This window comes from Lactuca virosa, chromosome 4, assembly GCF_052849685.1.
Source record: "Lactuca virosa cultivar CGN04683 chromosome 4, Lactuca_virosa_CGN04683_v6, whole genome shotgun sequence".
NCBI lineage: Eukaryota > Viridiplantae > Streptophyta > Magnoliopsida > Asterales > Asteraceae > Lactuca > Lactuca virosa.
The window spans coordinates 223,623,147-223,649,514 of NC_136429.1; the positions used below are offsets into that span (position 1 = coordinate 223,623,147).

The window sequence follows — 26,368 nt, forward strand, 5'->3', positions numbered from 1 at the left end:
TCATAGTCAACGCTTCGACCCCTTCGAATTCGTATATTAATCACTTCTCAGGGGATGATAAAATTTCGTGTTTTGCAACAAGTATTATTTCCAATTTTCGAAAAATTAAAAATCCAAAAAGATTTTCTTTTGTTTTGTATTTCAAATCTTCGAAAAATCAAAAATCCAAAAAGATTTTCTTTTGTTTTGTATTTCAAATCTTCGAAAAATCAAAAATCCAAATAGATTTTCTTTTGTTTTTTGTCTTTCAAATTTTCGAAAGAAAAAAATTAAAAATCCAAAGAGATTTTCTTTTGTTTTTGTCTTTCAAATTTTCGAAAAATTAAAAATCCAAAAAGATTTTTTTTGTTTTGTATCTCAAATTTTCGAAAACTTCAAAACAACAAAAATATTTTCATTTTTATTTTGTTGCAAAACATCATGAAGATACAAGACGGAATATGATTACAGTTCTAGGGTCAGGTACATTTTTTCGTATGAATCGATCAATATTTTTCGCATTTTGAACTAGTTAAGTTGTCCCTAGAAGCATGCTGCTGCATGTTGTCCAAAAGCCTCCAATGACTCAATGTGTGTGTACGAAAGCCTTAATGAAATTCTTCATACGAAAATTTATTCCCAATCAGGCTTGTATTCACATTAGTCTCCTGAGCTACCTTACTCTTCTCAAAATGAGTTAAGAGTTTACTGTTTGGTCCACAAATAACAGAGGTACACTTCGTGTCTTCACCAATCTATTTCATCTAAAATTTCTTTCACAATCACACACAAAGACATATGTCCGAGAGGTCTCTGATCAAACCAATCGAGACTTAGACATATCAACAATCTGTGTTATGATCTGACATCATGAGACCGTGATGAAAGTGAAACCCACCTTTCATTAACTTTTAAGGAATTGACGGGGAACTCAGTTCCAGATTGTCACGAAACTTTTGTTTTTGTACCAAAATTCGAAACTCCAAATCATATTCATTTCGAATGAGCGGTCTTGATCAAACATTCGAAACTCACGATGTTTGTTACCCAACAAGATCCAGCTTATAAAATTTTTTCATGAATATGATTTCCGTGTGAGTTTACTTCGAATCTCAAAGTTACTTTAAACATTTATCAAAACACACTTGTCACTGACTACACTGGTCAAACAAGTAATTTCAGTTACAATTACTCACCTTATGTTAAGGCTGATATGTAACGAAATTTATTAAGCCACCTATGTAGCCTTACAAAAGATGCCCTTCGAAACTTCTCTACAAGTTTTCGATTGTAATTCACGGGAACATACACAAGCTGTTGATCATCTCTCTTGATGATTAACGAAGCAACCTTTGCCCGGGGTTTAACTGTATTCGTGTCAAATTAAATTTTTGACATCACAAAATTCCAAAATTTTTATTTCATTGTTTCTTGTCTAACTTTCTTTGGAACACTGCACTCACGAAATCCTTGAGGTTTTGAGTAATACCAACTCAGGCTGATGATTTCGAACTTCTGGCGTATGACTTCGCTTTTCAACCCAAAAGTGAAAGAGCCTTGCTTTCATACGAAGAGTCCTAACGGTTACAAATCATCTTGGGGATAACAATACAGGCTGTCTGTATATGACGTATGGTATTCTGTCCGGTTCTCTAGGAGATGTGACAGTTCCTTTTTGACGCATGGCTACTTTTACGCAGTAATGGTCCGATTTTCAAGGTGCCACGTCGGATCTCATTAAATGCATCCCGCTTCAAATTCAAAAATCAGGGTAACATATAAAAGGGGATTCAAGGGTTCATTCTCAGTTTACGCGATCAAAACGAAAAATTCCCAAATTTTGTGTTCATCATCATCCTCAAACCCTAACAATGGCGACTTCTGCTCATGTCGATTCTCATACCATTGAAGATGCTTCTTCATTACCGATCATGAAGATTCAGGCTACAAACTACTACTTGGAGGGTGAAATTTCTCAGTACCCAGAAGAGATGAAGATGCTAATCGTTGCTTCGAAGAATTCTGTTTTGTCAAAGGCGATGTTTAACTCTTTCTCGGTTCCATTATCCTGGCTTTCACAAGCAGGATCAACTGCAACATACAACAAAGCTTCTGATACGATCACTTTTCATCTTGTGAACGACAAAAAGGTCAGGTTATCTAAGAAAATTTTCTGTCAAATTCTTGATATCCCGAATATGCCTCCATATGTTGCTGTTACTTTTCCCCAAATTGTTCACATGTTCAATGAGATGGGTTATCAGCCATCATTGTCCAAGATAAGTGATTTTAAAAAGTATGTTCTTCCACGACTCTGGAATTTCCTGTTTGGGATCTTTCTAAGGTGTTTAACTGGGCGTTCTGCTGGTCTGGATAAAGGAAGAATGGAAGTGTATGCCATGGTAGCTGGTATATATTATGATCTTCAAGTAGATTATTCTACTCAACTATGGAAGGAATTTCAAAAAGGAGTAGAACACACGAATGCCACTCACGGTATTTCGTGTGAAAGATACTGGAGTCTGATTCTGCAACATTTTTACAATAAGGAAGGAATTTTGGTGCCAAATGATGAAGAAAGAGCAGTTTTCCAACCATACCACTGTCTGAAGGATGTTACTGATAATGCTGATATTTTTCCATCAGTTGCTAGAATTCCAGATGCTATGCTTAAAAGAGTTGATCCTTTGAACTCTGTCTTGGTAACATATTTGATGACCATCGATTCTACAATTGAAACTGGCAAACTCCTGGATATCGATGAAACAAAATCCAAGAAGTCGAAGAATACTGAAACTGATTCAAAATCTTCGAAATCTCCGAAGAAGAAGCCTGTGGTTGTTGAAGTATCTGTTACTGAGACCCAAGTGATTGAGCCTATCATTGCTGAAACTCAAGAGAATGTCATTCTTCCTTCGAAAACTGGAATGTTTAGAAGGATCAAAATGAAGTCTACTCATAAACGCAAGTCTCATACACCACAAATGATTCGAAAACCCCAAATTACACATCAAGGTGTGTTAATTAGAGAGGTGCCAGCATCGGTTTCTCCAGTGTCCAAGAAAAGAATGGCTGAGGATATGGCCAAACGATTATCCAAGAAGAAAAAGAGGAAGACTCGAAAGCTGGTGATTACCACTGAGTCCACTGAAGACGATGACGAACGAATTCCTGAAACTCCTATTTTTGCTCAGACTTCGACTCCTGAGAAAATATTCATCATTCCACCCGAAGATTCGATTACCAAATCAGTTCCTGAGGAGGTTCGAACTTCCGGCATCCCTGTACACGTATCTGATACGGATGTACATGTCAATATGGGTGAAGATAGTTCGAAAAACGCAGCTTCAGGTTATACTACCTCTACTTTTGAACATATTATTTCGTTACCATTATCCACTACTCCTCTAACATCAACTACACATTCCCCAACATTCGAACATATTCTTGATCAACCTTTTACTTCCATTTTTTCTTCACAATCTACTGATCCGCCAAAACCTACTTCACCTGTCGATGATACAATGATGCTGGAGGATGAAACTGATAACGAAGGTTTTGGAGGAACTTTTGAAGATCTAAAGTTTAATGAAGAAGAAGAAAATTTTCCAGATCATATGCTAATGACCATGAAGCAGTTTAAAATTCTGAATCAGAAATTGAATTCTATAATTCAATCTCAAGCGGATATAGGGGGTGATTCATCAGTTTCGAGTTTGGAGGTTGATTCATTGTTAAAAATGCTTGAAGCCAGAGTTATTAGCAAATTCTCTGGAATGATTAATGATTCAGAATCTCGAATTTTGGAGAAGGTTGACTACACTGATCAGAATAACAAACTTCGTGTTAAATCTCAACGATCTGATTTATGGGTGAGATCAAGAATCTAAAAAGCATAACAAAAGAACGACATGTTCTTTTTGTTCAAGAAGTTAAGAAGGTACGCGAAGATGTCAACATGCAAATTCGTGAACTTCGCGAAGATATGCAGAAAGAAATTGGAAATTTTCAAAAAGATTATGCTTCTTTACATCAGAAAGTTGATATCATTTGTGATGCAGTCACACGATTTGTGAAGTTGTATGAAAATTTGAGTCCACAACTTACTCAAATTTCAACATTTGAACAAACAAGCTTTGACGAGATGCTTAAGCTGCTTAAGGAGTTGAAGGAGATTTCAGAAAGGCCAGTTTCGTCTCCATTGATAACTCCTGAATTTTTGTCTCAGAAATTTATCCACTTCGAAGCCATCCTCAACAAGCAACTTGCACCACTTTTTCGCATATCAAGTCTTCTTCCCACAACAATTTCCCCTCCTGTTTTCACAGGGGTGTAAGGGGGAGAAAGGAAGTCAAGTGAAGAAGATGCGAAAGTGGTGGGAACGTTATTTTCTTCGAAGATCCCATCAACAAAGCCTGTTATTGTTTCTGATGAACAGGTGACTTCTACTGTAGTAACAACAATGCCAACTGCAAGACCAATTTTGAAAGGAATTGTAATTGGTAAACCTTTGGAAACTGGTGGGAGTGGTTCGAAGCCAAAAGAGGCAATTGAAAATCCTGCTTCAAAAGATAAAGGGAAATCAATTCTTGTTGAAAAATCTAAGGAAGAAAAGAAGGCTAAAGTGGAGGAGGAGTTGGAAAAGATGAGGCTGATTCAAAGTGTTATGGCACTTCGTGCTCAAGACCCTGTGGGTATGGAAAAAGGAGATCCTTCGAAGCAATACAACTATGAAACAACTGAGGCAAAAGTCATGTTTGATCATATGTATTCATTCGAAAAGGTGCCAAAACAGAGTTATGTGGTTACAAACACTGATACAAGTCAGCTTGACTTTCCTATAAATGAAATGATGTTCATCATGCCTCAGTTTAAAGCAGAAATCATGTGTAAAGACAAAGAAGAAGGGAAGAAGATAAAAATTCGTTTTCATTCAGTGTTGGCGAAAGCACCTGAAGATGTCTGGTCACTGTTAAAAATCAAGAAAGTTATAAGCATCAAAAGAGACGTGGTCTTCGAAAAAGTTATTCAGAATCTCAAATACACAGTGATCAGATCAAATGGAAAAGTTTGTGAGTTTACCATTGCTGATTTTCCGATAATGAACTTGTATGATCTTATACAAGTTGCATTAATCCTGAAAGACAAGTCATTCTCCTTTCTACAAGAAACAGAGCCAGATGTTTTCCAACTTGGAGTCAAACACATCAAGATCTTTATTGAAAATTATTTTGAGTGTCTTGCTCAAACTGATGTGGAATTGGCTACTGCAAAAGGTATTGAAATTACAGCACCAATGGCACCTACGAAGAAACAAGTAGATCTGAAGAAATATGAAGATGGTGAAATCTGCTTAAAGCCATTGGGGATTGTCTTCGCTGGAAAAGATAAGGCTGGAAGAGCAAAGCGGTTCTTGTTCCAAACGTGCGAAGTGGAGCGATATGCAACTTCTCAGTATACGAACTTAATTGTTCGTATGAACCAATGCAGGAAGAATAATGAAGGAGACAAGAAGGAAATTAAGAAGGTTATTTCATGGTACACAGAGATACGAAGAGTGATGATGTACTCAATTCAACTGCTTACAAGTTGAAGCCTTCGACTTTGATTACAAAGGGGGAGATTGTATGGGCAAATTGTGTTGTAATTAGTCGAAGGGTTTCATGTCTTTGAATGTACTGAGTCTTCGTATCTTATATAATCTATTTTACTAGGGCATTTTTTTCGAAGCTTAACGCATAGTCCTTAGTATATTTTTTGTACGCTTTCCTCTCCTATAAATAGGAGTGTTTACTAGAGTCATAGTAACGAGTCTTTACAGAATTGTAATTTGTACTCTGTAAAACTTGTGAGCGTAATAGAGCTGAAACAAGATCATATTTACATCTGTGTTCAAATCTCGCAATCCTACTTTGATCATAAAACTCTGATTCATTTCATACTCGATTCATAGATTCATCAGATCTCAGTCTAGTCAATCACCCCGGAATAACCGGTAAAACCAGAAGCACTAACCGCCACGCGCCATGGTACTCGAACTATGTCCTCTTCTTCCAATCTGCTACGAATCATAGTACTCGAACAATGACATCACTTCTCGATCTACTACAAATCATGGTACTCGAACCATGACATCACCTCTCGATCTGCTATAAACCATGGTACCCGAACCATGTTATCTTCTCTTATTCTGCTACTGATCATGGTGCTCGAACCATGTTCTCTTTTCTCAATCTGTTACGAACCATTGTACTCAAACCATGATATCACCTCTCGATCTGCTACTTCGAACCTCCGGAATACTCCCTGCATCAAGTATGGGTCCTCTGCTTTCAGTAGTACGGGCCCATACTACCTGCCACATCTACCCATACTTTCTACACGGACCATCCCGGAGTTCCTAAGTAGCTGCTCAACCTTCTCAAACACCAACCCCAACACGCGTACTCACTCCCCAGCGAGATGCTCTACTCTGTCAGCACACTCATCGGACCATGGTCACCCCCTAGGCTCTTCCTAGGTCCTCAACCTTCTCTTCCATCAGCTGCTGAAGAACTCCTTATGATGCCAGTCACCTACCTCCTGAATATCGTCATATTCACTTGGTAGTTGACTCCCATCATCAGAGTCCCACAAAGCACGAAGCAAGCAGCATTCTGGAATCGAATAGTCTCTAACATCACGCAGAACCACTATAGGTGATAAATCCACTTGCTCTACTCATACTCAAAAGATATCACCAAACTCAGCAACTCTACCCCTCGCGGGTATCTAACTACTCTCTCAATAGGCTCCACAAATGCTCATCTAGGTATCTCTCCTAGATTACTCCTCTACTCAAATCCCTCTCTAAAAGGATTCCTGCTGGATACTCTTACTTAGCATATACTCGAAAGCACATCACAAATAACACCAACTCCTAGGCTAAGGCATCACAAATCAGGCGACTCTAGTCCTAAAATATGAAATACCTAGTGATATTGCCATATTTATACATATTTTTAGGCAATATTTATTTACATTTTTATTAATATTTTGGTTAATTGCATAGGATAATGGTACTTATAAGAATAAATTGTTATTTGCAGCCAAAATAGAGGCATTTTCGAAGTAAGGGACCAGAATTGACAATATTTGGAACTTTGGAGGCTTGAAGGGAAGAAGGATGAAAAACTTAGCAAAAAAAGCATTCTCACGATGTGAATTGTTCATGATTCACGACGTGAGAAGAGTATTCCAGAAGATTTACATCCGGGTGAAAGAGTCCTTGTCGAATACGAAAAGATCGCATTCACGACGTGAATCCGTATGGTTCACGACGTGAACTCGGGAAATCAGAAAACTATAAATTCCCTTGCCCATTACGATTTGAGAACTTCTTGGAAGAGAGAAAGGTGGCCTGAAGACGATTTGGAGCAGAAGAAGAGTTCTGGAAAAGGCTTTAAACACCAAAAGGGGGTAAAGGTTCATAATTAGTTAATTAGTTTGATAGTTATGAACATGTTTGATAATTTGATTTGTGTTTGCTTACTTGTTAGTATGAGTAGCTGAATCTAGCAGCTCTTGTCTAGCTAGATGAAGCTTCTGAATTATGTTTTAGCTTAATGACTATTGAATATGTTTAGTTGGTAAATTGCTTGTGTTTGATTATCATTACCTAGCATGTTATTTTAGTTTCTTAGTTGCTTAAATTCTTGTTCTGTGTAGCTTAGTGACCATTAAATTACATGAACTTGAAACCTAGTAATTTTGTGAACATTGAATTGCTAGAGCTAGGATCGACCAAAATCTTAGATAAGTGATAAAAGTAACTAATTTAGCTGTGCTAGAGGACATAATTTATGACCATAATTGTGTTTGCTTAGATAAATCTTACATAGCTCACTTATAACTAATAACTAATTCTGTGTTTTACTTATGTGTGACCATACAAGGTAATTCATGATTGGTAAAAAGATTAGTAAATTTGGACTTAAATTGCTAATTACATACTAATCAGTGACCAACTTTGATAATACATAATTATTAGCTAACCATAAATAAAGAAGTGGATTCAAACTAGACAGGAGTAATTTTAATTAATTGATTGAATTTTGTGACTTAAGTTCATCTGGTCTTGCAAAATCAGATAAAACCCCATCTTTATTCTAAAAACAGGTTAATTTAGTAAATTAATTAGTTGACACCGTTCCCTGCGATCGACACCCGACTTACCCAACTATTCTATAATTCGACTAGGTACACTGCCTAGGTGCATTTTAGTTAGTTAAGTTAGTAAGGTTACAAATTATAAAATTAGTGGGTACTTTTGTGCACATCACCTAGCCTATCTCTAACATGCATAATATTTCGTAACATATCTCATAATACAAAAGTAAGGGTATTTTGGGAAATCACCGTTCGGGCGCTGGCTGATTGTACACACTTCTCTCTTCCGCTTTCTCTTGAAATATTTACTCGTTTCCAGAAAAGTCGTTTCTTTTGAAAACTATTCTCAAATCCTCGGTTTGAGTCCAGACATACCCGAAGGTGTATCCGAATCCCTCAAACCAAGGCTCTGATACCAACTTGTAACACCGTAAATTTTCAAACAACATTTTTAATTCTAAAACTCATAATCACATATACTAATTCTCAATATCTCGAGTGTCGATGTCATAACATATTTCAAAATAGTTTTCAAAAGTAATTATTCAAATCCAGGATCCTTGTTCATAACTCTTTTCTCTTGTGTGTACAATCAAGCAGCCTCCTTCCCGCGATCCTGATAAGAACCTGAGACACATAACACATAACACGGTAAGCACGAAGCTTAGTGAGTTCCCCAAAATACCACATACAACACATAAGCCACTCGAGGCTATGACTCGGTATGACCCTTCGGTCAATGTGTCTCAGTGGGACCCTCCAGTCCCATAGCTCGTTGGACCCTCCAGTCCGGTCTAGCTCGTTGGACCCTTCGGTCCGGTCTACTCGAGGACCCTCTGGCCTCGTAAGTCGTTGGACCCTCCGGTCCGGTCTATATAACACATAGCATACATATATCACAATGCATATAATCTCAAACATACACATAACACATAAGACCCTCCGGTCTGCACATAGATACCACTCTAGGTAATGTATAGTGAGAAGACTCACCTGACAAGCCAGCAAATGACAGTCTCGTACTCGGAAATCTCGAACTAGCCTCCGCCTATCACATAGGATAAATATCTCTAATTAATGCTCTATTAATACTCGCCTATTCCAAAGGCCACCCTCTTTCACTGTCTAACTCTTGAAGTGGATAAAAGACCATTTTACCCCTCCATAGTCTCCATCACTCATGTTGACCAGAACCCCAAAGTCAACAGAAGTCAAACTCAAGTCAATAGTTCATGTTTGACCTGACTCGTCGAGTGCACTCATGCAACTCGTCGAGTCCCCTCTTTTCCTCATAAGTCTCCAGAAAGTCCAGCTCAGCTCGTCGAGTTGACCTCTAACTCGCCGAGTTATCACATGATCAAACTCATCGGGACAAACCCTAACCGACTCGTCGAGTCAGGCCATGGACTCGGCGAGTCCCTTCGATCAGATTCTCATTCAAACGATTTAAGGCAGATCCATCACCCCAAACACTATATCTGCCATCCTAAGGTTCGATTGTCATGTAAAGCTGAAAGCTTTACGTTTAAACATGGCATATAGGGCTCATAATGCCAATATAACTCTAACAATGATGATTAACCACAATAACTCTTATATGGCTAATTAAAGCCATGATCTTTGGACTCTCTGGACCTCACAAAGTCCAGATCTGAAGTCTAGACTTCTTGGCAACTCATGGTACTCAAAAACCCAGACAAAAGATGGCAAAAAGCCCTAAATCTCCATAGATATAAGATCTATCCAAAATAAGAAGAAAGGTAAAGACTTCTTACCTTCCTCAGGAGCTCTGAACAGGAAATCACTGGATCCAACAGCCTCACCTCCAGCTCCTTGCTTGATAACCTCCTCCTCTTCCTCAAATGATACACAAGAACCACTATATGAGCTTCTCTCTCACTTTCTAGCTCCAATAGCAATTAGGGTTTGCTCTCAGGGGAAGGTAGCCGCAAATGAGGCTATAAGTGCCTTTAAATAGGTCCCAAACCCGGGAAATTAGGGTTTCTCTGCCCAGCACCTACTCGGCGAGTCCCTACTCTGACTCGTCGATTCCATTCATTAAATCCACGCGAGCAACTCGACTCGACTCGGCGAGTTGGACCCTCAACTCGTCGAGTCTCTCCTTCAATCTCAAGGTTAACACACATAATAATATCCCTGAAAATCCGGATGTTACAACTGGTGCTTTTGTTTTTGGGTCTTCAATTGGAACCTTTTTGTATTGGATAACTAGTTAAATGAATAATTATTTTGTGGGGTCTTTATTAATAAATAATAATCAATTCGTGTTCTATTTTTGATATTTCATTTTGTATTATGTTCTTTATTTTTAGAGTTTTGATTCTCATACTTTCATTGAGACTGAATCCAAGTATAAACTAATTCAACATCTGTTACTGGAACAAACTATATATCATATTGACATTATCAAATTCACATTTTGGTGTTTGGTATAAGGAATGGAGAGATGAGTTGAATGAAACAATGTAGATTATATATGACTTGCCAATCATTTGGAATTTCATGTATTGTCTTTTTGGGATTATATGTTACTTGTGAATCATTTGGAAAACTGCAATGAACTAAAATGATGGAGGTTAGTGATATAAAATAAAGAAAAAACAATTCTTGATATATTATAAAAAGATGTTGTTTGAGGGTAATATAGTCATTTTGCACAGTCAGTCAGATGCAAAATCAAACAACAAGTTTCAGTCAGAAGTTAATTCAATAAGAACTTCTAACCCAGTCAGCTTCTAATCCAGCCAGTTCGAACTCATTTGACGGCTATCAAACGACCCATTAGTCATTACCGAAACGATGGTAACGACAGACATGAACAAAACGGAATCAATTACTAGTGCCTTGGTAACCTTGTGACTTTCCCTGATCCAAGTGTGAGTCTTGTGCTTCCGGTAGTGTAGGCCTCTACTACCTTTTACACCTACTCATACTTGTCCCAAGTATAGCCTCGCAGTCCCCAAGTTCTTTATTTCCTAAAATCACAAAATGATTTAACACATACGAATGTTTCCAAATAATCCTAAAAAATTTCCCTAAACTCTACAACGACTTCTTCCATGTGTATCTTCAATAACAAATTTGCTTCAACTCGGTTGGTGGTAGAAACGCTAGATGATATGACTAACATTAGGAACTACACCAATCATTTGATCATCCCGCCAATCAAATGTGTACATTCGGATCTACCATACTCCTCTAGATGTACTATTATTTTATTATACATATTCTAAAGGCAAGATATCACTCTTACGATATCTTCCGATAGGTATCATTCACCATCGTAAGCCTTCTCATTTCCTCCATTTGCACAGTCCGCTACGAGTCCTTATCATGACATTCTGTACACCAAAGCAGGCGTTCGGTGTATCGAGACGAGATTATAGATAGAGGAAGGTTTAGACGTGTATTCCTCTTTATTACTCCGAAAAGTTATATGTCATTACTAATATCGTAACTAAACGTTTACAAACCTCAGCACATAAAATTTCCAGATCGGGTCGGCAACAGACCATAGATCCGATCAAATAATGGCATCATAAAGCATCGTAAACCATTTATCACATAAAAGCAATTTAGGCATCTTTCCTAAAATAAGCTATTGCTCATGTCTCTTTAGGCATGCATCCTAAATATAGCAGACACTCATCTCACAATCATCGCTTAGCATTCTAAGTTTAAGTCTAAAATTTCCTAAAATTCCTAGTTCGCTTAAACTAATGCTCTGATACCAACTGTGACATCCCCGTTTTACGGCCAGAAAAGAACGATTTGTTTATGCTTATTTAGAAATCAGAGTATCATTTTTGAAGAATAATATTGCAGAAATTGTTCCCATAAAACATGATAATGATATTATCAAAGCATTTCCGAAGAAATGTATTTTATTTATATTAAAACATTGGGATGTCATCGTCAATACAGAAACATAAGCATAAACAGACCTTACATTAATTTACACTAATGATCTACATCTCCTTTAATCTCTCAGTGTAATGTATATTCGCATCGATACCTCTGATACAAATAAACTGAGTGGGTCAAGTTGGGAAACCTGGTGAGTACATAGGGTTTTCAACCCACAATAATATAATTATTATGTTTAATCATCAAACAATTAACCCAACTTCCCATCCCCATTATCTTATTTATTATTAAGGATCTACCCTAAGAATCATCTATCCCTCATTCATTCATTCCTAAGGATTGTCATAAGAAATAGGCACAAAGTACATCGTTGCCAGGGTTTATCTAACATGCATTAAGTCCATAGTTGCCGATGTTATCTATTAGGCATAGCTGACAACGTTATATATTAGGCATTAAGTCCATAGCTGCCAATGTTCATGTACGAGGCACTAAGTCCATAGCTGCTAGGGTTTTTAGAGTTCATCTGGTGAACACGTAGTTCAAAAATTAGGCACAGCTGCCAATATTATCCATTAGACGCAGCAGTCAGGATTTTTAGAGTACATATGGTGAACACGTAGTTCAAAAACACCTACAGGTTGCGAGTCTGTTAGCGTTCCACTGGACTGTCTAGAATAGTCCATGGTTGTCATCTATACTCTGCTAGATGACTGGCTCAACTTTAAAGTCAAGGCTTTTCATCATCTTTCGCCTCTTATCATCTATATCACATTTCATCACTCATCATTCATCTACCCATCTTTACCCAATATATTTATAGTTATAAAAATACATATACAGTTTAAATCGCGTAAAACATCTATAAATCGTTCATCTAGCATAGATATCAGGAACACTGATAATAAGCACATATTAGATATATTAATATTAAATACTTCATATGTATGTGTAAGATGAAAGTAACTATGCACTCATTTGTTAAAGTGACGACTCGAAATTCGGGCAGACTTCGCTTCTAACAATTATCTTTTCCTTCGACGAAGCCTAGTATTATTATTACTAAGTTTTAGTTTATTATTTATCACAACTAATTATTAGTCTAGAATTATCATTAACTCAAATTCTACTTCAAGATCTATCAAGTAAGGAACAACCAGGTAGGATCATATCGGAGGTAGGGTCCGTTTGGTATACGAAGTATACTGTTTGGAAATCCCACTTTAAACACCTCACTAAATCACAACCTAAAAATCATCCCCGTAAGTAGATCAATCAGCATAACGACTTAGAATCACTGATAAATCTAGTTTATAGGTTCATAATAACGATAATGAACTTAAACATAAGTTATACTTAAAGTATGGTAAGTATAACTCACTTACAAGGGGGTTTAGCAGGAAATCGGGATCTGCACGGGAAAAACATCTGAGCCAAAAGCTCTTCTTCTCAGCGGCTTCTAGCGCTCTGGGACTCGTTACTAACACCTAGGAGGTACTAGGGAAAAGCCTTGAGGGTTTCAGGAGCTTTGGGAGATAGTTGGATAGAAAGGTATGAGAAATGAAGTGATTTTTCGCCTCTATTTACAGGCTGTGAAATGGGGCAACATGAGGTGTTGCTGCCTGAACATGGACTGTTGAAGTGTCAGGTTTCGCGATCTCGTGCGAAGCCGTGGGGAAGAAGGTGCGGCTGTGATGGCGCCACATGTCACTCGCTTGTTACTCCAAAAACTAATTATCTTCTAAAACCCGTAACGTTTGCATACGAGCTCCTTTTCTTACGTTATTTATATCCACACGTAGGTATCGACGGGATCTACAACTTTCATTTAGACTCCGTCGGGTAATTTTGAATTTATTTTTAAAGTTATATTTTAACAGGCTTAGACAGTTAAAGTGCGTTAAAAATTATAACATTGTCATCCGACGTCCGTTCTTTATATCGTTGACCTCCTATTAACAAGATATTCAATTATCGTTTAGGTTATGTCGGCTAAAAATCGATCGATCTAAAATTCGATTTTCGGGCTATATACTGCTATGCAAAATCTTAGAAAATTCATAACTTCCTCAAATGAAGTCAGATTTGGACGTTCTCTTTATACACGCTCTCGATTTAACATATACTATGACTTTTGTTTAGATCGCTAAGGCTAAAAAGTATTTTGTTTACTTTTTACGATATGCGGAGCCATGTCGGTTTTGTTGCAAAACTTCGACGGGTCATAACTTCTTCGTTATAAGTCGGATTCCAGCGTTCTTTATATGTACTTTGGTTAAGATTATTTATTCTAAATAATCTTCTATCAAAAAATCATTTTTAACGCTAATTGTCTCTAAATTGACTAGCTCGAATCTGCGGGAGTTACAATTATCTCCCCCTTAGGATGATTACGTCCCGGAATCATCAACGAAACATGGCTTGTATAATGAATCCATACGTTGTCTTTTCATCCTAGGTAATGATCGTAAGTCTTATGTCCTTTCAAATTAGTATCTAACTTTTCTTAACTATAGACGGTGCTTAATCTTGCACCCGCTCTTCATACTATGTTGGACTTTCAATTGTAACCTTCGAGTTACAAGCTCGATCCATTTGAAGACTCCTGCTCCTTCTTAACATACTTAACTTAACATAATTTCTTTACTTCAATTACCGTAACAGACTGATGGGTCATGTTCTAATGACCTCTCATCGTATGATGCAACACTTTGGACTCAGGACTTTTTTAGTCAGATTCCAGAATGGAATATACATTTCTTCATGTTCTAATGTGATATAATCACATTATACCAAGTAACACTTCTAGCTACAAGCTTCTTACTTTAACAATGATCGCAATACTTCTATTGATCGCTTCGATTATCTTTTACTTCAATCTTCTGGCTTAAGTCAGATGTTATATCGATGTTGGTTCTTTGAACCACGTACCATACTTATCTTAGCTGCACTTGATTTGATATGACCATTAGGGTCAAAATAACAATCATCTTCTTAGTCATTACCGAAACGATGGTCCAAACAGGCATGAACAAAACGGAATCAACTACTAGCGCCTTGGTAACCTTGTGACTTTTCCTGATCCAAGTGCGAGTCATGTGCTTCCGGTAGTATAGGCCTCTACAACCTTTCAAACCTACTCATACTCGTCCCAAGTATTGCCTTGCAGTCCCCAAGTTCTTTATTTCCTAAAATCACAAAACGATTTAACACATACGAATGTGTCCAAATAATCTTAAAATTTTCCCTAGACTCTACTAGGACTTCTTCCATGCGTATCTTCAACAACAAATATGCTTCAACTCGGTTGGTGGTAGAAACGCTAGATGATATGACAACTTTAGGAACTACACCAATCGTTCTATCATCCCGCCAATCAAATGTGTACATTCGGATGTACCGTACTCCTCTAGATGTACTATTATTTTATTATACGTATTCTAAAGGCAAGATATCACTCTTACGATATCTTCCGATATGTATCATTCACCATCGTAAGCCTTCTCATTTCCTCTATTTGCTCAGTCAGCTACGAGTCCTTATCATGACATTCTGTACACCAAAGCAGGCGTTCGGTGTATCGAGATGAAATTATAGATAGAGGAAGGTTTAGACGTGTATTCCTTTTTATTACTTTAAAAAGTTATATGTCTATTCTAATATCGTAACTAAACATTTAGAAACCTGAGCACATAAAATTTCCAGATCCAGTCGGCAACAAACCATAGATCCGATCAAATAATGGCATCATAAAGCATCGTAAACCATTTAGCACATAAAACCAATTTAGGCATCTTTCCTAAAATAAGCTAGTGCATGTGTCTATTTAGGCATGCATCCTAAATATTGCAGACACTCATTTCACAATCATCGTTTAGCATTCTAAGTTTAAGTCTAGTAATTTTCTAAAATTCCTAGTTCACTTAAACTAATGCTCGGATACCAACTATGACATCCCCATTTTTATGGCCAGAAAAGACCGATTTGTTTATGCTTATTAGAAATCAGAGTATCCTTTTTGAAGAATAATATTACGGAATTTGTTCCCAGAAAACATGATAAGTATATTATCAAAGCATTTCCGAACAAATGTATTTTATTTATATTAAAAAATTGGGATGTCATCGTCAATATAGAAACATAAGCATAAACAGACCTTACATTAATTTACACTAATAATCTACATCTCCTTTAATCTCTCAGTGTAGAAACATAAGCATTTCCGAACTAATTTTTAGTTTATTATTTATCGCGGCTAATTATTAATCTACATTTATCATTAACTCAAAGTCTACTTCAAGATCTGTCAAGTAAGAAACAACCAGGTAGTATCATATCGGAGGTAGGGTCCGTTTGGTATATGAAGTATACTGTTTGGAAATCCCACTTTAAACACCTCACTAAATCACATCCTAGACATCATCCCCATAAGTAGATCAATCAATAAAACGACTTGGAATCACTGATAAATTTTGTTTATAGGTTCATAATAACGATAATGAACTTAAACATAAGTTATACTTAAAGTATGGTAAGCATAAGTCACTTACAAGGGGGTTTATCGAGAAACTGGGCACTGCGCGGGCAGAACTTCTGAGCCGAAATCTCTTTTTCTCGGGGCCTTCTAGTGCTCCGAGACTCGCTACTAACACCTAGGAGGTGCTAGGGAAAAGCCTTGAGGGTTTGGGGAGGTTTGGGAGAGAGTTGGATAGAAAGGTGTGAGGAATGAAGTGTTTTGTGCCTCTATTTATAGGCTGTGAAAAGGGGCAACACTGAGTGTTGAAGTGACAGGTGTCGCGATCTCGTGCGAAGCCGTGGGGAAGAAGGTGAGGCTGTGATGGTGCCACGTGTCACTCGTTGGTTACTCAAAAAACTAATTATCTTCTAAAACCCATAACTTTCGCATACGAGCTTCGTTTTTTACGTTCTTTATGTCCACGTGTAGGCATCGATGGGACCTACAACTTTCGTTTAGACTCCGTCGGCTAATTTTGACTTTATTTTTAAAGCTATATTTTAACAGGCTTAGACAGTTAAAATCCATTAAAAATTTATAACTTTGTCATCCGACGTCCGTTTTCGGTTTTCTTTATATCTTTGAGCTCCTATTAACGAGATCTTCAATTCTCGTTTAGGTTGTGTCGGCTAAAAATCGATCGATCTAAAATTCGAATTCCGGCCTGTATACTGTTATGCAAAATCTTAAAAAATTCATAACTTCCTCAAATGAAGTCAGATTTGGACGTTCTCTATATACATGCTCTCGGTTTAACATATACTGCTATTTTTTTTAGATCTCTAAGGCTAAAAAGTATTTTGTCAAAAATTTACTTTTTACGATAAGCGGAGCCGTGCCGGTTTTGTCACCAAACTTCGACGGGTCATAACTTCTTCGTTATAAGTTGTATTTTAGCGTTCTTTAAATGTACGAAATCTTTGTGACATATACTATACTTTGGTTAAGATTATTTATTCTAAATAATCTTCTATCAAAAAGTCATTTTTAATACTTATTGTCTTTAAATTGACTAGCCCGAATCTCCGGGCGTTACAGTTTTTTTTCTTGGATTTGATTTAGGTTAAAAATAGAATTGTTGGATTGTGCATTTGATACAAGTTCTTTAAATCTCTGTGTGTTCTTCTCCGTCGTCACTTGTGTGTTCTTCTTGGATTTTACTTTTTCTGTTACACATATGTGTGTCAAAGACCACTAATATAACTCTGATTATACGAGACAAGGTATTCCATATTAAGATAGAGGGGGAGGATAGTGGATTTGATGCAAGTTGAGTTCTTATGTGGGTTCATCATTAGGTACCGACGATGGCTTTTGGCTTTTTCCGGGATGCAGATGGGGAAATAGTGAAGTGAATGTGACTAGTTATTTGTAGAGGGAAGAAATAAGGGGATGGGTGGGACCCATACATATTATTAAATAATTATTAATTAAAAAAATACATAAAAATCCATCAAGGGCAGTACAATCATTTTAGATCGTTTAGGGACCAAGACCGAAACAATAACAAAATACAGGGATGATCCGAGTTAAAAACATGTTTAAGAACCAAACGCACAGATTACTCCAAATCATAGAGATCATTCGTGTAATTTACCCTAACTTTTTTGATAAAAAAGAACCCCTAAAATAAATAAATAAATATAAATAAAAAATAGGTAGTGGTCAATATAGAATTTTTTGAAAATATGAGTGGTTAATTTTAGTGGTTTTTTAGAACGAAAAAGGGGCATTTATCTTTTTGATTGGCATTTGCATGTCATAATGTTCGTAATTTTATACAAAAATAGATGGTTTTTTAACAGAAAATAAATTTGGATGATCATATCGAAAAAAACTGCACAATTTGCTTACATTATATACTTGAATATAATGATAATGTCGTTTCAATAAAAAAATTGAAAGATAATTGATAAAGATGAAGCGTTGTAGTCCTGACTAGTGACGGTTGACAACAACAATGCAATGCCAAAGCATTGCAATCGTGAAAGGCAATCAATAAGGGACGGTCGCATTTATGATATGCAAAGAGTAGGATAATTTGACGTTTCAATATATATATATATATATATATATATATATATATATATATATATATATGGCTGGGTTATAATGTGGATGGACAACTATTGTGCGGACGTGTGGACAATGTTATTCTATGAAAATTACATAGAGAATATGCTGTTTAATGTGAATACGTTCAACCTCACACAACTATCGTCATTTTCATGCATTCTCACTAATCTTTATTCATTTTTGTTCTCACGCATCTTTTTTCACTCATTTTCATTCTTACAGAATACGACTCAATAAACATCCTGACAACATACAGAATGAGAATAATAATAAAAAGTCTATAATAACCTTATAGATGATTTAACTAGTGAGAATGTGTGATAATGACAATAGTTATGTAAGATTAAACGTATTCATATTATCAAACAACATATTTTCTTTGTCATTCTCACAGAATAGCACAGTCCACACGTCCTCATAATAGTTGTCAATCGACATTTGAACTTAGCTCTCTCTCTCTCTCTCTCTCTCTCTCTCTCTCTCTCTCTCTCTCTCTCTCTCTCTCTCTCTCTCTCTCTCTCTCTCTCTCTCTCTCTCTCTCTCTCTATATATATATATATATATATATATATATATATATATATATATATATATATATATATATATATATAGGGGTGTTCGGTTTGTACATTGTAGGGCGTGTTCGGCACGGAACGTTTGGGAACGTTTGAGAGCTTTTATCTTCTAATGTTTGACAAAACGCTCTATTTTGAACAAAAAGTCTCGTTCGGCACTACAAGCATCTAACGTTTAGTTTAAACAAAACGCTTCAAATCCAAATGCTACTTCATGTAGCGTTTAACAAAACGCTACAAGCTACCCGCTACCAGCTAATTTTTGCCGAACACGTCCGTAGTATAATTTATATTATTTTAATATATAACACATTTCACATCGCTACTTCCATTTACAATTAAAACCAATTCAATTATATATAAAAAAAACTAATTTATATTTCTTCCACCTATACTACTCAACTAAATTCAAAATTTTATTCTCATTAGCTCAAACCAACCTAAATTTTTAATATTAAAAAATATATCTATATTAGTCTCTTTTTATAAAAAAAAAATTATAAACTTTATTATATTTTGTTATTTTATTTTTAATAAAATAAAACATACTTTCTTAAATTATAAAGTGTGTTTGATAATAAAAATAAATACCATAATTGTCCAAATGAAGCCAACTGACTTAGTTGGTCATAAATGAGAGTAGTCTTAAGTTTCATGGAACATCGGTATCCGGTACGTGCCTTCAATTTTTTATTTTGCGGATTCCCGTGCATTTACACGATTCCTTTTACATCTGGTTACAGGCTCCAAAATATATTAATTGAAAATAATTTCAATTAATTTAAAAAACTTGGAGGTTACATCGTATAGTAATTGAAAATGATTTTAATTAATTTTAAAAATGTATTTTAAAGCCGTACATTTTTACCTATCATATCATAGAGCATCACAATAAGCTTTTAAGTTTATAATATTATAATGTTCCAATGAGATTCAAGTATGGAGATATGTTCGGATTTACTATTATTGTCATTTGCTACATTGCATGTGTAACAGTAACCTTTTTATGATACGAGAACCCGCTCACCCACTCGATAACATGCTTTCCCAAAGCGAAAAGCCACCCATTTTTTTACATAATTCCCATATTTGTCGATTTCTTACTTGGGAAAAACACTCCTCCCAAAATACAAACCGAATAAGTGTACATATTCCATGCCAATTTGTATTTATTTATATTACATTGAAGTGAAATTAAATATTCATTATTCTTGCATTAATTGGATTTTGGAAATGGAATGAACCTTTTTCCTTAACTTTTCGCTCCATATTACTTCACTCGCCTCCAAGAATCGAATCCGTGTTCCATTTCGCATGCAAAAAGTTTGATAAGCGAGCTTTTGTTGGTTGGTATAGAGAGAGAACAAGTGTTGAAATATAGAATCTGTTGTTGATATCATGCTAAAGTCGATGGAATTTATTTGTACATGACATGACAATTGACATGTCTCTTTCTTCACGAGCCTATAAAACCCTCCCCTTGCATTCCGTATTTAGCATTCACTTTACTTGTAACATTTCTTTAATTAGCAGTTTTAAGAGTTGATATATTATCAACTAGTGATGGAAAGAAATCAAATGCATAGACAAATTGCTAACACTCGCAAATCCTTTTTCGACCAGGTTGGTTTTTATTTCATCATCATATGTTATATGTATACGTTACATATATTCATATCTAGTGTTGAGATATTACAGTTATGATGATATTAATTACCAATATATTATTTGTAGGGATATCTGGATGAACAATTTATACAGTTAGAAGAGTTGCAAGACAATTCCAATCCCAATTTCGTGGAGGAAGTTGTCACGTTGTTCTATCGTGATTCTGCTCGTTTTCTCCACAATCTTGATCAAGCCTTGTATGGACTCATTTTTTTTTTTAAATGTTTTGTTAATTATAATTATTTAAATCAAATTAAATTATGGTATTGTTTTTTTCAGGGAAAAAAGGCCTTTGGATTTTAATAAATTAGACAGTCTAATGCATCAGTTTAAAGGCAGTAGCTCTAGCATTGGAGCCAAGAAGGTCAAAACTGAGTGCACCAACTTTAGGGCTTACTGCAATGCCCAAAATGCTGAAGGGTAAATAATTACTATTCTAGCTTTTTTTTTTTTTTTCATTTTATTTGTTAATTATTAATTAATAAAATAAATTGGACGTAATGCAGATGCAAGAGAACTTACCAACAGGTCAAAAGAGAGTATACAACTCTCAAAAAGAAACTTGAAGCTTATTTTCAGGTCTTTTTCTTATTTCAAAATCTGTATTTTAGAACATAAAAAATGTAACTGAAGTACAAATCATTTAAAGTGATAGTTTTAGGTCAATTTTTTAATTGTTAATGACCAAAATCAATCCACCCAACATATATTTTTTAACCATTTAATGTAACATATAGTTTTTATGATCGTATGTAAAAATTGCATAGATGGCCAAAAAAAATGTTACATTTTTTATTTTTGTGATTGGTCTTCCTAACCTTAACATGTACTAATTACTTTTTTTATATCTGAATTTGTGACCTCAGATGTCAAGACAAGTTGGGCCTATTGAAATGGCATGTCGGCCAAGATAGAAGATTTGGGACTATAATGGGCTGAATCTAGCCCAACTTTTAGACTATGTGTACCAACCCATTGGGCCTCGTCGTAGTAATAGTGTTATTGTTGTCATAAAACGAGGTCTTAGATGAGATAGGAGGTATACTTCAGAAGCTGGTATCGTAGTGGTGTTCTACTTGTACTTCGTTTTTGGTTCTAACTAATCTTACTATTATTAATCAATCAAATCAATTACTAGTTCTTTCTTTTACATGATTTATGATATATAACTAAATATATAAATGTGATTGCTGTGAGATCATAACTTACTTCTTATAGTATGTTCATATTTTCCTTAATTCGGTTACAGTGAAAAGGAATTTCATTTTTCATTTTATTTACTCGACATCCAAAAACACAATTAAACTATATATTGGACGATTGGGTAGGGAGAAGTCTGAAGTCACAAAGATAATGAAATAATTTAGCATTAAATTTGTTGGTTATGAAATGTGTTATAAGAGTCCGAAACTTAAATGAACACACCCGAAATATAATTATGAGAAAAGTCTTATTGAAGTGAAGATTTGTGTTCATATGATGAAGTAGTTGGTAGACAGGGCCGGTCCAAGACAATTTTAGGTCCGGGGCAAAATAAAAAAATGGGGCCCTCCGTAATATATATATATATATATATATATAGTTTTTTTTTCTGTAAAAAAGGTGACACCTATAGAATTTTATTAATTAGAAAAAACAATACAATGGACTCCCAAACTATTGAAAGGAAAAAGCTTTCTAGAGACCCGGAAGCCAAACAACCTAACAACTAGTAATACAAAACAACAAAATAAAAATGCACATTATCTGAACTCCAATATATATACATAGCAAACATAAAACTAAAGAAAGTTATGTTTTTCGAGCTTTTTTGGATACAAAGTCATCAGTAATAGCATCAGGTTCAATATTATCCAACAAGTCTTTTTCAATGCATATATGTACCTACTGTTGGATGCGTGTGATGCTGTGAATAACCTCTAAGAAATTGAATAATGTGATCAATAGATGTGGGAATCCAACCAAGAGTAGAAGAGCATAGCAATTGAAAAAGCTCATCACAAGCATAAATTTTTGAAGTTCAGAATAACAGGGAAATCAAAACTAAGAAGATCAACATTCAAAAATTGAAATTAAGACAATGAATAAGAAATCATCTCTAAAAAAATATCAAGAATGACTTACAAAAATTCAAGGGATGGCTGAGATTGACAATCATAAGGGAACTCAGATTCTAAGATTCTACAAAGTAACACAATATAAAATTAAGTTTAGAAAAGATTCATATAAAAATTTAATAAAACAGAAAAATAATTTTTTTTAAAAAGGTTAGAAAGTAGAACTTATAGATATTCACAATCAGAAGGTGCGATACTCAAACTCTACTTGCGATTTCTTCTCATTTTCGATAAGAGTAGAAGACTTTGACTCTTGATTCTCAATCACAGCAGTGGTCTGGTGCTATTTTGCTATTCCAGAAAAAAGGAAACTTCAAATTGAAATAACAATGGCAAAGAATCGAGTTTCAGACTTTCAGTGCTCAGAAATCGTGAAAAAAAAGAAGTAAATAGCAATAAGACTCTCGATTTACTATTGATATTGATATCTGTAGTATGATACGGTGAAATCTGAAAAAAAAAAAAAAAAAAAAGGAGAACCAACTTGTTGACAAAATCAGAAAATCAGAAAAGATGAGGAGAAATCGATTAACTTGAAATTTGAATAAGAAATAGAAGAAATCGACTAACCATTGCTTTTGGAATTTGGAGAAGACGTTTGGATTTTCCATAGAAATTGATTCTTGAAGAGTTATGGCACCTTGGAAGTCGAACAGCACACACCAGTTATCCCGCTTCCTCTTCGCTTCCACTTTTGGACTGGGCGAGTACTGGGGGTTTGGGCTTCGAATAATCAGCCCAATAGGCTTAAAACTAGTGGGTTGTTACTGTATAACTAATATAAGAAGTATAAAACGGGGGCCCTTTGGCATTTGGGGGCCCGGGGCGGTCGCCCAGCTTGCCCAGGCCCATGGGCCGGCCCTGTTGGTAGAGCTTATTATGGTCACTCATATGATGTTGTCATATGGGCTTAAGAAAGTGTCCTAACTAATATTATTGAAATTTTTCAAAATTTTATCCTAATCCTTTCCTAAAAAAACACCGATACTAATCCTACACTAAACAAAATATCCATCGCATCATCTCTAAAGTCGACATCGAGCCTACTGTGAGCGGGAAAAGAGCAAAAAGAAAAAATATATCGTTCTCCTCTGTGACGATTCTGTGTGTCGATTCATCCATTCAGGTGCGTATATCTTCTTTTGAGTTTTGATACGATGAGTTCTAATTATTAACTTAATGCACTAATGTGCTAATTAACTTAATGCAATAATGAGTTCGAATGTGATACCATATGTTGGGGTTAAATCAGGATTATGAGAAATAAAGTGTAAGCTTCCAACTCAATAGTTGGTGATTAATTTAATCTTATTATTACTAATATCGTGTGGGACTACATGGACCATAGAAACCTTACACTGATGTGATTTAGTATGTTAATTGGCATGCTCCGTGTGTTTTAACTTAAGATATTTTTCTCTTTCTAAATTAGATATGCAAAAAACAGCCCACAGTGGACAATGGTGAACCAAACCAACAATAAAAAATTGTCACCGTTACTACACAAGGTCTAATTGGGTTGATAAAAGATTGGACGAACCTCAAGTAAGTTTTCAATTTCGTGTTGTCAAATTGTTGTATAGTCTCGCTATATCGATTTCTTATTGTTTGTAGAAATATATTATGAAGATGATTTGATTGTTACTTTTCACAAATATAGGATTATGAAGATGACTTTATTGGTGATATACCATCAATAATTAATAATATTAGTGATGACTCTTGGAAAAGAAGACATGTCATGGCCAAGTCCAAAGAAATTGAAAAGGAAAGGAGGTGTGTCAAAACCTATTACTAGCAAACAAGAAAGGGCAAAGAATAATAATAAAGAGACTGCTCCTTATTGGGTAGCGTTCGATCCGGTGTGAACTATAGAGGATTATGGTATTGAAAGGAAAAACATGGAATGTATTTATTGTAAAAAAAAATACTTAAAGCCAATACAGACCGAAACAAGACGTCTAATATTAACAAACATTGGAAGAATTGCAAATTAAACCCAAAGAACAAAAAAATGATAAAAAAGCAAGCCAAATTGAATTTTAAGAATGAACCAAATTGTGAGACTAGTGTACAAACACAAAAACATGATGATGCTAGGATCAAACGAGCATTACTAGGTCTTTTTACTGTAGGCGAACTTTAAAATAATAGAATGCTTCATTGATAAATAGTGATGTTAAACCTCATATAAATAGGGATACACAAGAGACATAATCTAAACCCTAAAGGGCTTGGGCTTAAATCATAATCACTAACATCCCCCCGCGGTTTGATCACGAAGGGACGATTAAACTGGAAAAACAAAAACATAACATAACATAAATGAAGACAATGGCAGTGGGGGTGACAGCTAACAATAACTGCTCGTCGGAGAAGGAAAGAGAAGAAGTGACGGCCAGCAGCGGTTCCTTTGTATAAGAAGAGAGGAGTGACGGCGATGAGGACGATCATGCGACTGACGGCAGAGGAGTCCGGAGAAAGGCAGCGAGAGGTGGCGAAAAAGAAAGATCGCTCGAACTGCGGCGGGCGGAGCCTATTCCGACCGACTCGGAAAATAGATCTGAAGAAGAGGCAAGTTGAGGAGAAGTCAGAAAGCTTAGAGGCAGGAGCCATCCGACGAGGAGACATAAGCAAACGAGGCAGTAGAAGAAGCCGAGTTAAGAGCTCTAGTTTGGTTTCGGCGACGGTTGTTTTATTATTTAGGAGAAGAAAAAAACAAACGAAGGGAATATGAAGCATAATAAAGGCACCTCCGACGACTATGAGAGAATGTCGTCGGAGGTGGAGGGCGGCGGTAGCGGGTTGTGGTCAGCAGTAGGATTTTAACCTAAAGCTCTGATACCATGTAAGATAATAGAATGTTTCATTGATAATGAAACATCCCAAAAATACGGTCCAAAAATTTCATTTTTAATTATTAAATAAACCCTAGTTACCAAAATCATTTCATCCAAAAACATAAGTCATTGTATCAAATCAGAGTATCATATCAAAACACATGTCAATATATCAGAGTAAAACATCCCAGGCTAAACAAATGGTGTGTGCACTGCAGTCATCCCAAGCTCTTCCCCTTGCTACCGGAAGTACCTGAAACCAAAACTGAAAACTGTAAGCACGAAGCTTAGTGAGTCTCCCCAAACTACCACATGTCATACACATAATCATGCTACTAGGAGATATGGGCCCCGCCCACACTCAGCTACTAAACATACATACAAGTATCACACAGACAACAAGTATAGTCAAATCTATCAATCAGTCCTATATCCATACTCAGATAATGCTATGAGATACGGGACTCGCCCACACTCGGCTATCTATGAGATACGGGCCGGCCTTGGTGCCTTCGACCCATTCAAACCAAAAGGAAATTCACCTCAATATCGTGTGAAAAG

General features: G+C 35.8%; 1 protein-coding gene across 1 annotated transcript; it reads left to right on the forward strand.

The window, feature by feature from the left end:
• Window positions 1-20,636: 20,636 nt before the first annotated feature.
• LOC145168735 (histidine-containing phosphotransfer protein 4-like) lies at window positions 20,637-21,996 on the forward strand. The gene is made up of 5 exons (XM_079087457.1): window positions 20,637-20,805; window positions 20,917-21,047; window positions 21,130-21,270; window positions 21,357-21,429; window positions 21,717-21,996. Exons 1-5 carry the CDS (start codon window positions 20,746-20,748, stop codon window positions 21,762-21,764), a joined length of 453 nt encoding a protein of 150 aa, XP_078943583.1. The 5' UTR covers window positions 20,637-20,745; the 3' UTR covers window positions 21,765-21,996.
• The last annotated feature ends 4,372 nt before the right edge of the window (window positions 21,997-26,368 follow it).

Bases quoted from the DNA above. Each gene is read 5' to 3' on its own strand.
- LOC145168735 (XM_079087457.1), top strand. From the start codon at position 20,746: ATGGAAAGAAATCAAATGCATAGACAAATTGCTAACACTCGCAAATCC. The intron at 20,806-20,916 runs GTTGGTTTTTAT...TATTATTTGTAG, and splicing joins GCAAATCCTTTTTCGACCAG to GGATATCTGGATGAACAATT. The intron at 21,430-21,716 runs GTCTTTTTCTTA...TTGTGACCTCAG, and splicing joins AACTTGAAGCTTATTTTCAG to ATGTCAAGACAAGTTGGGCC.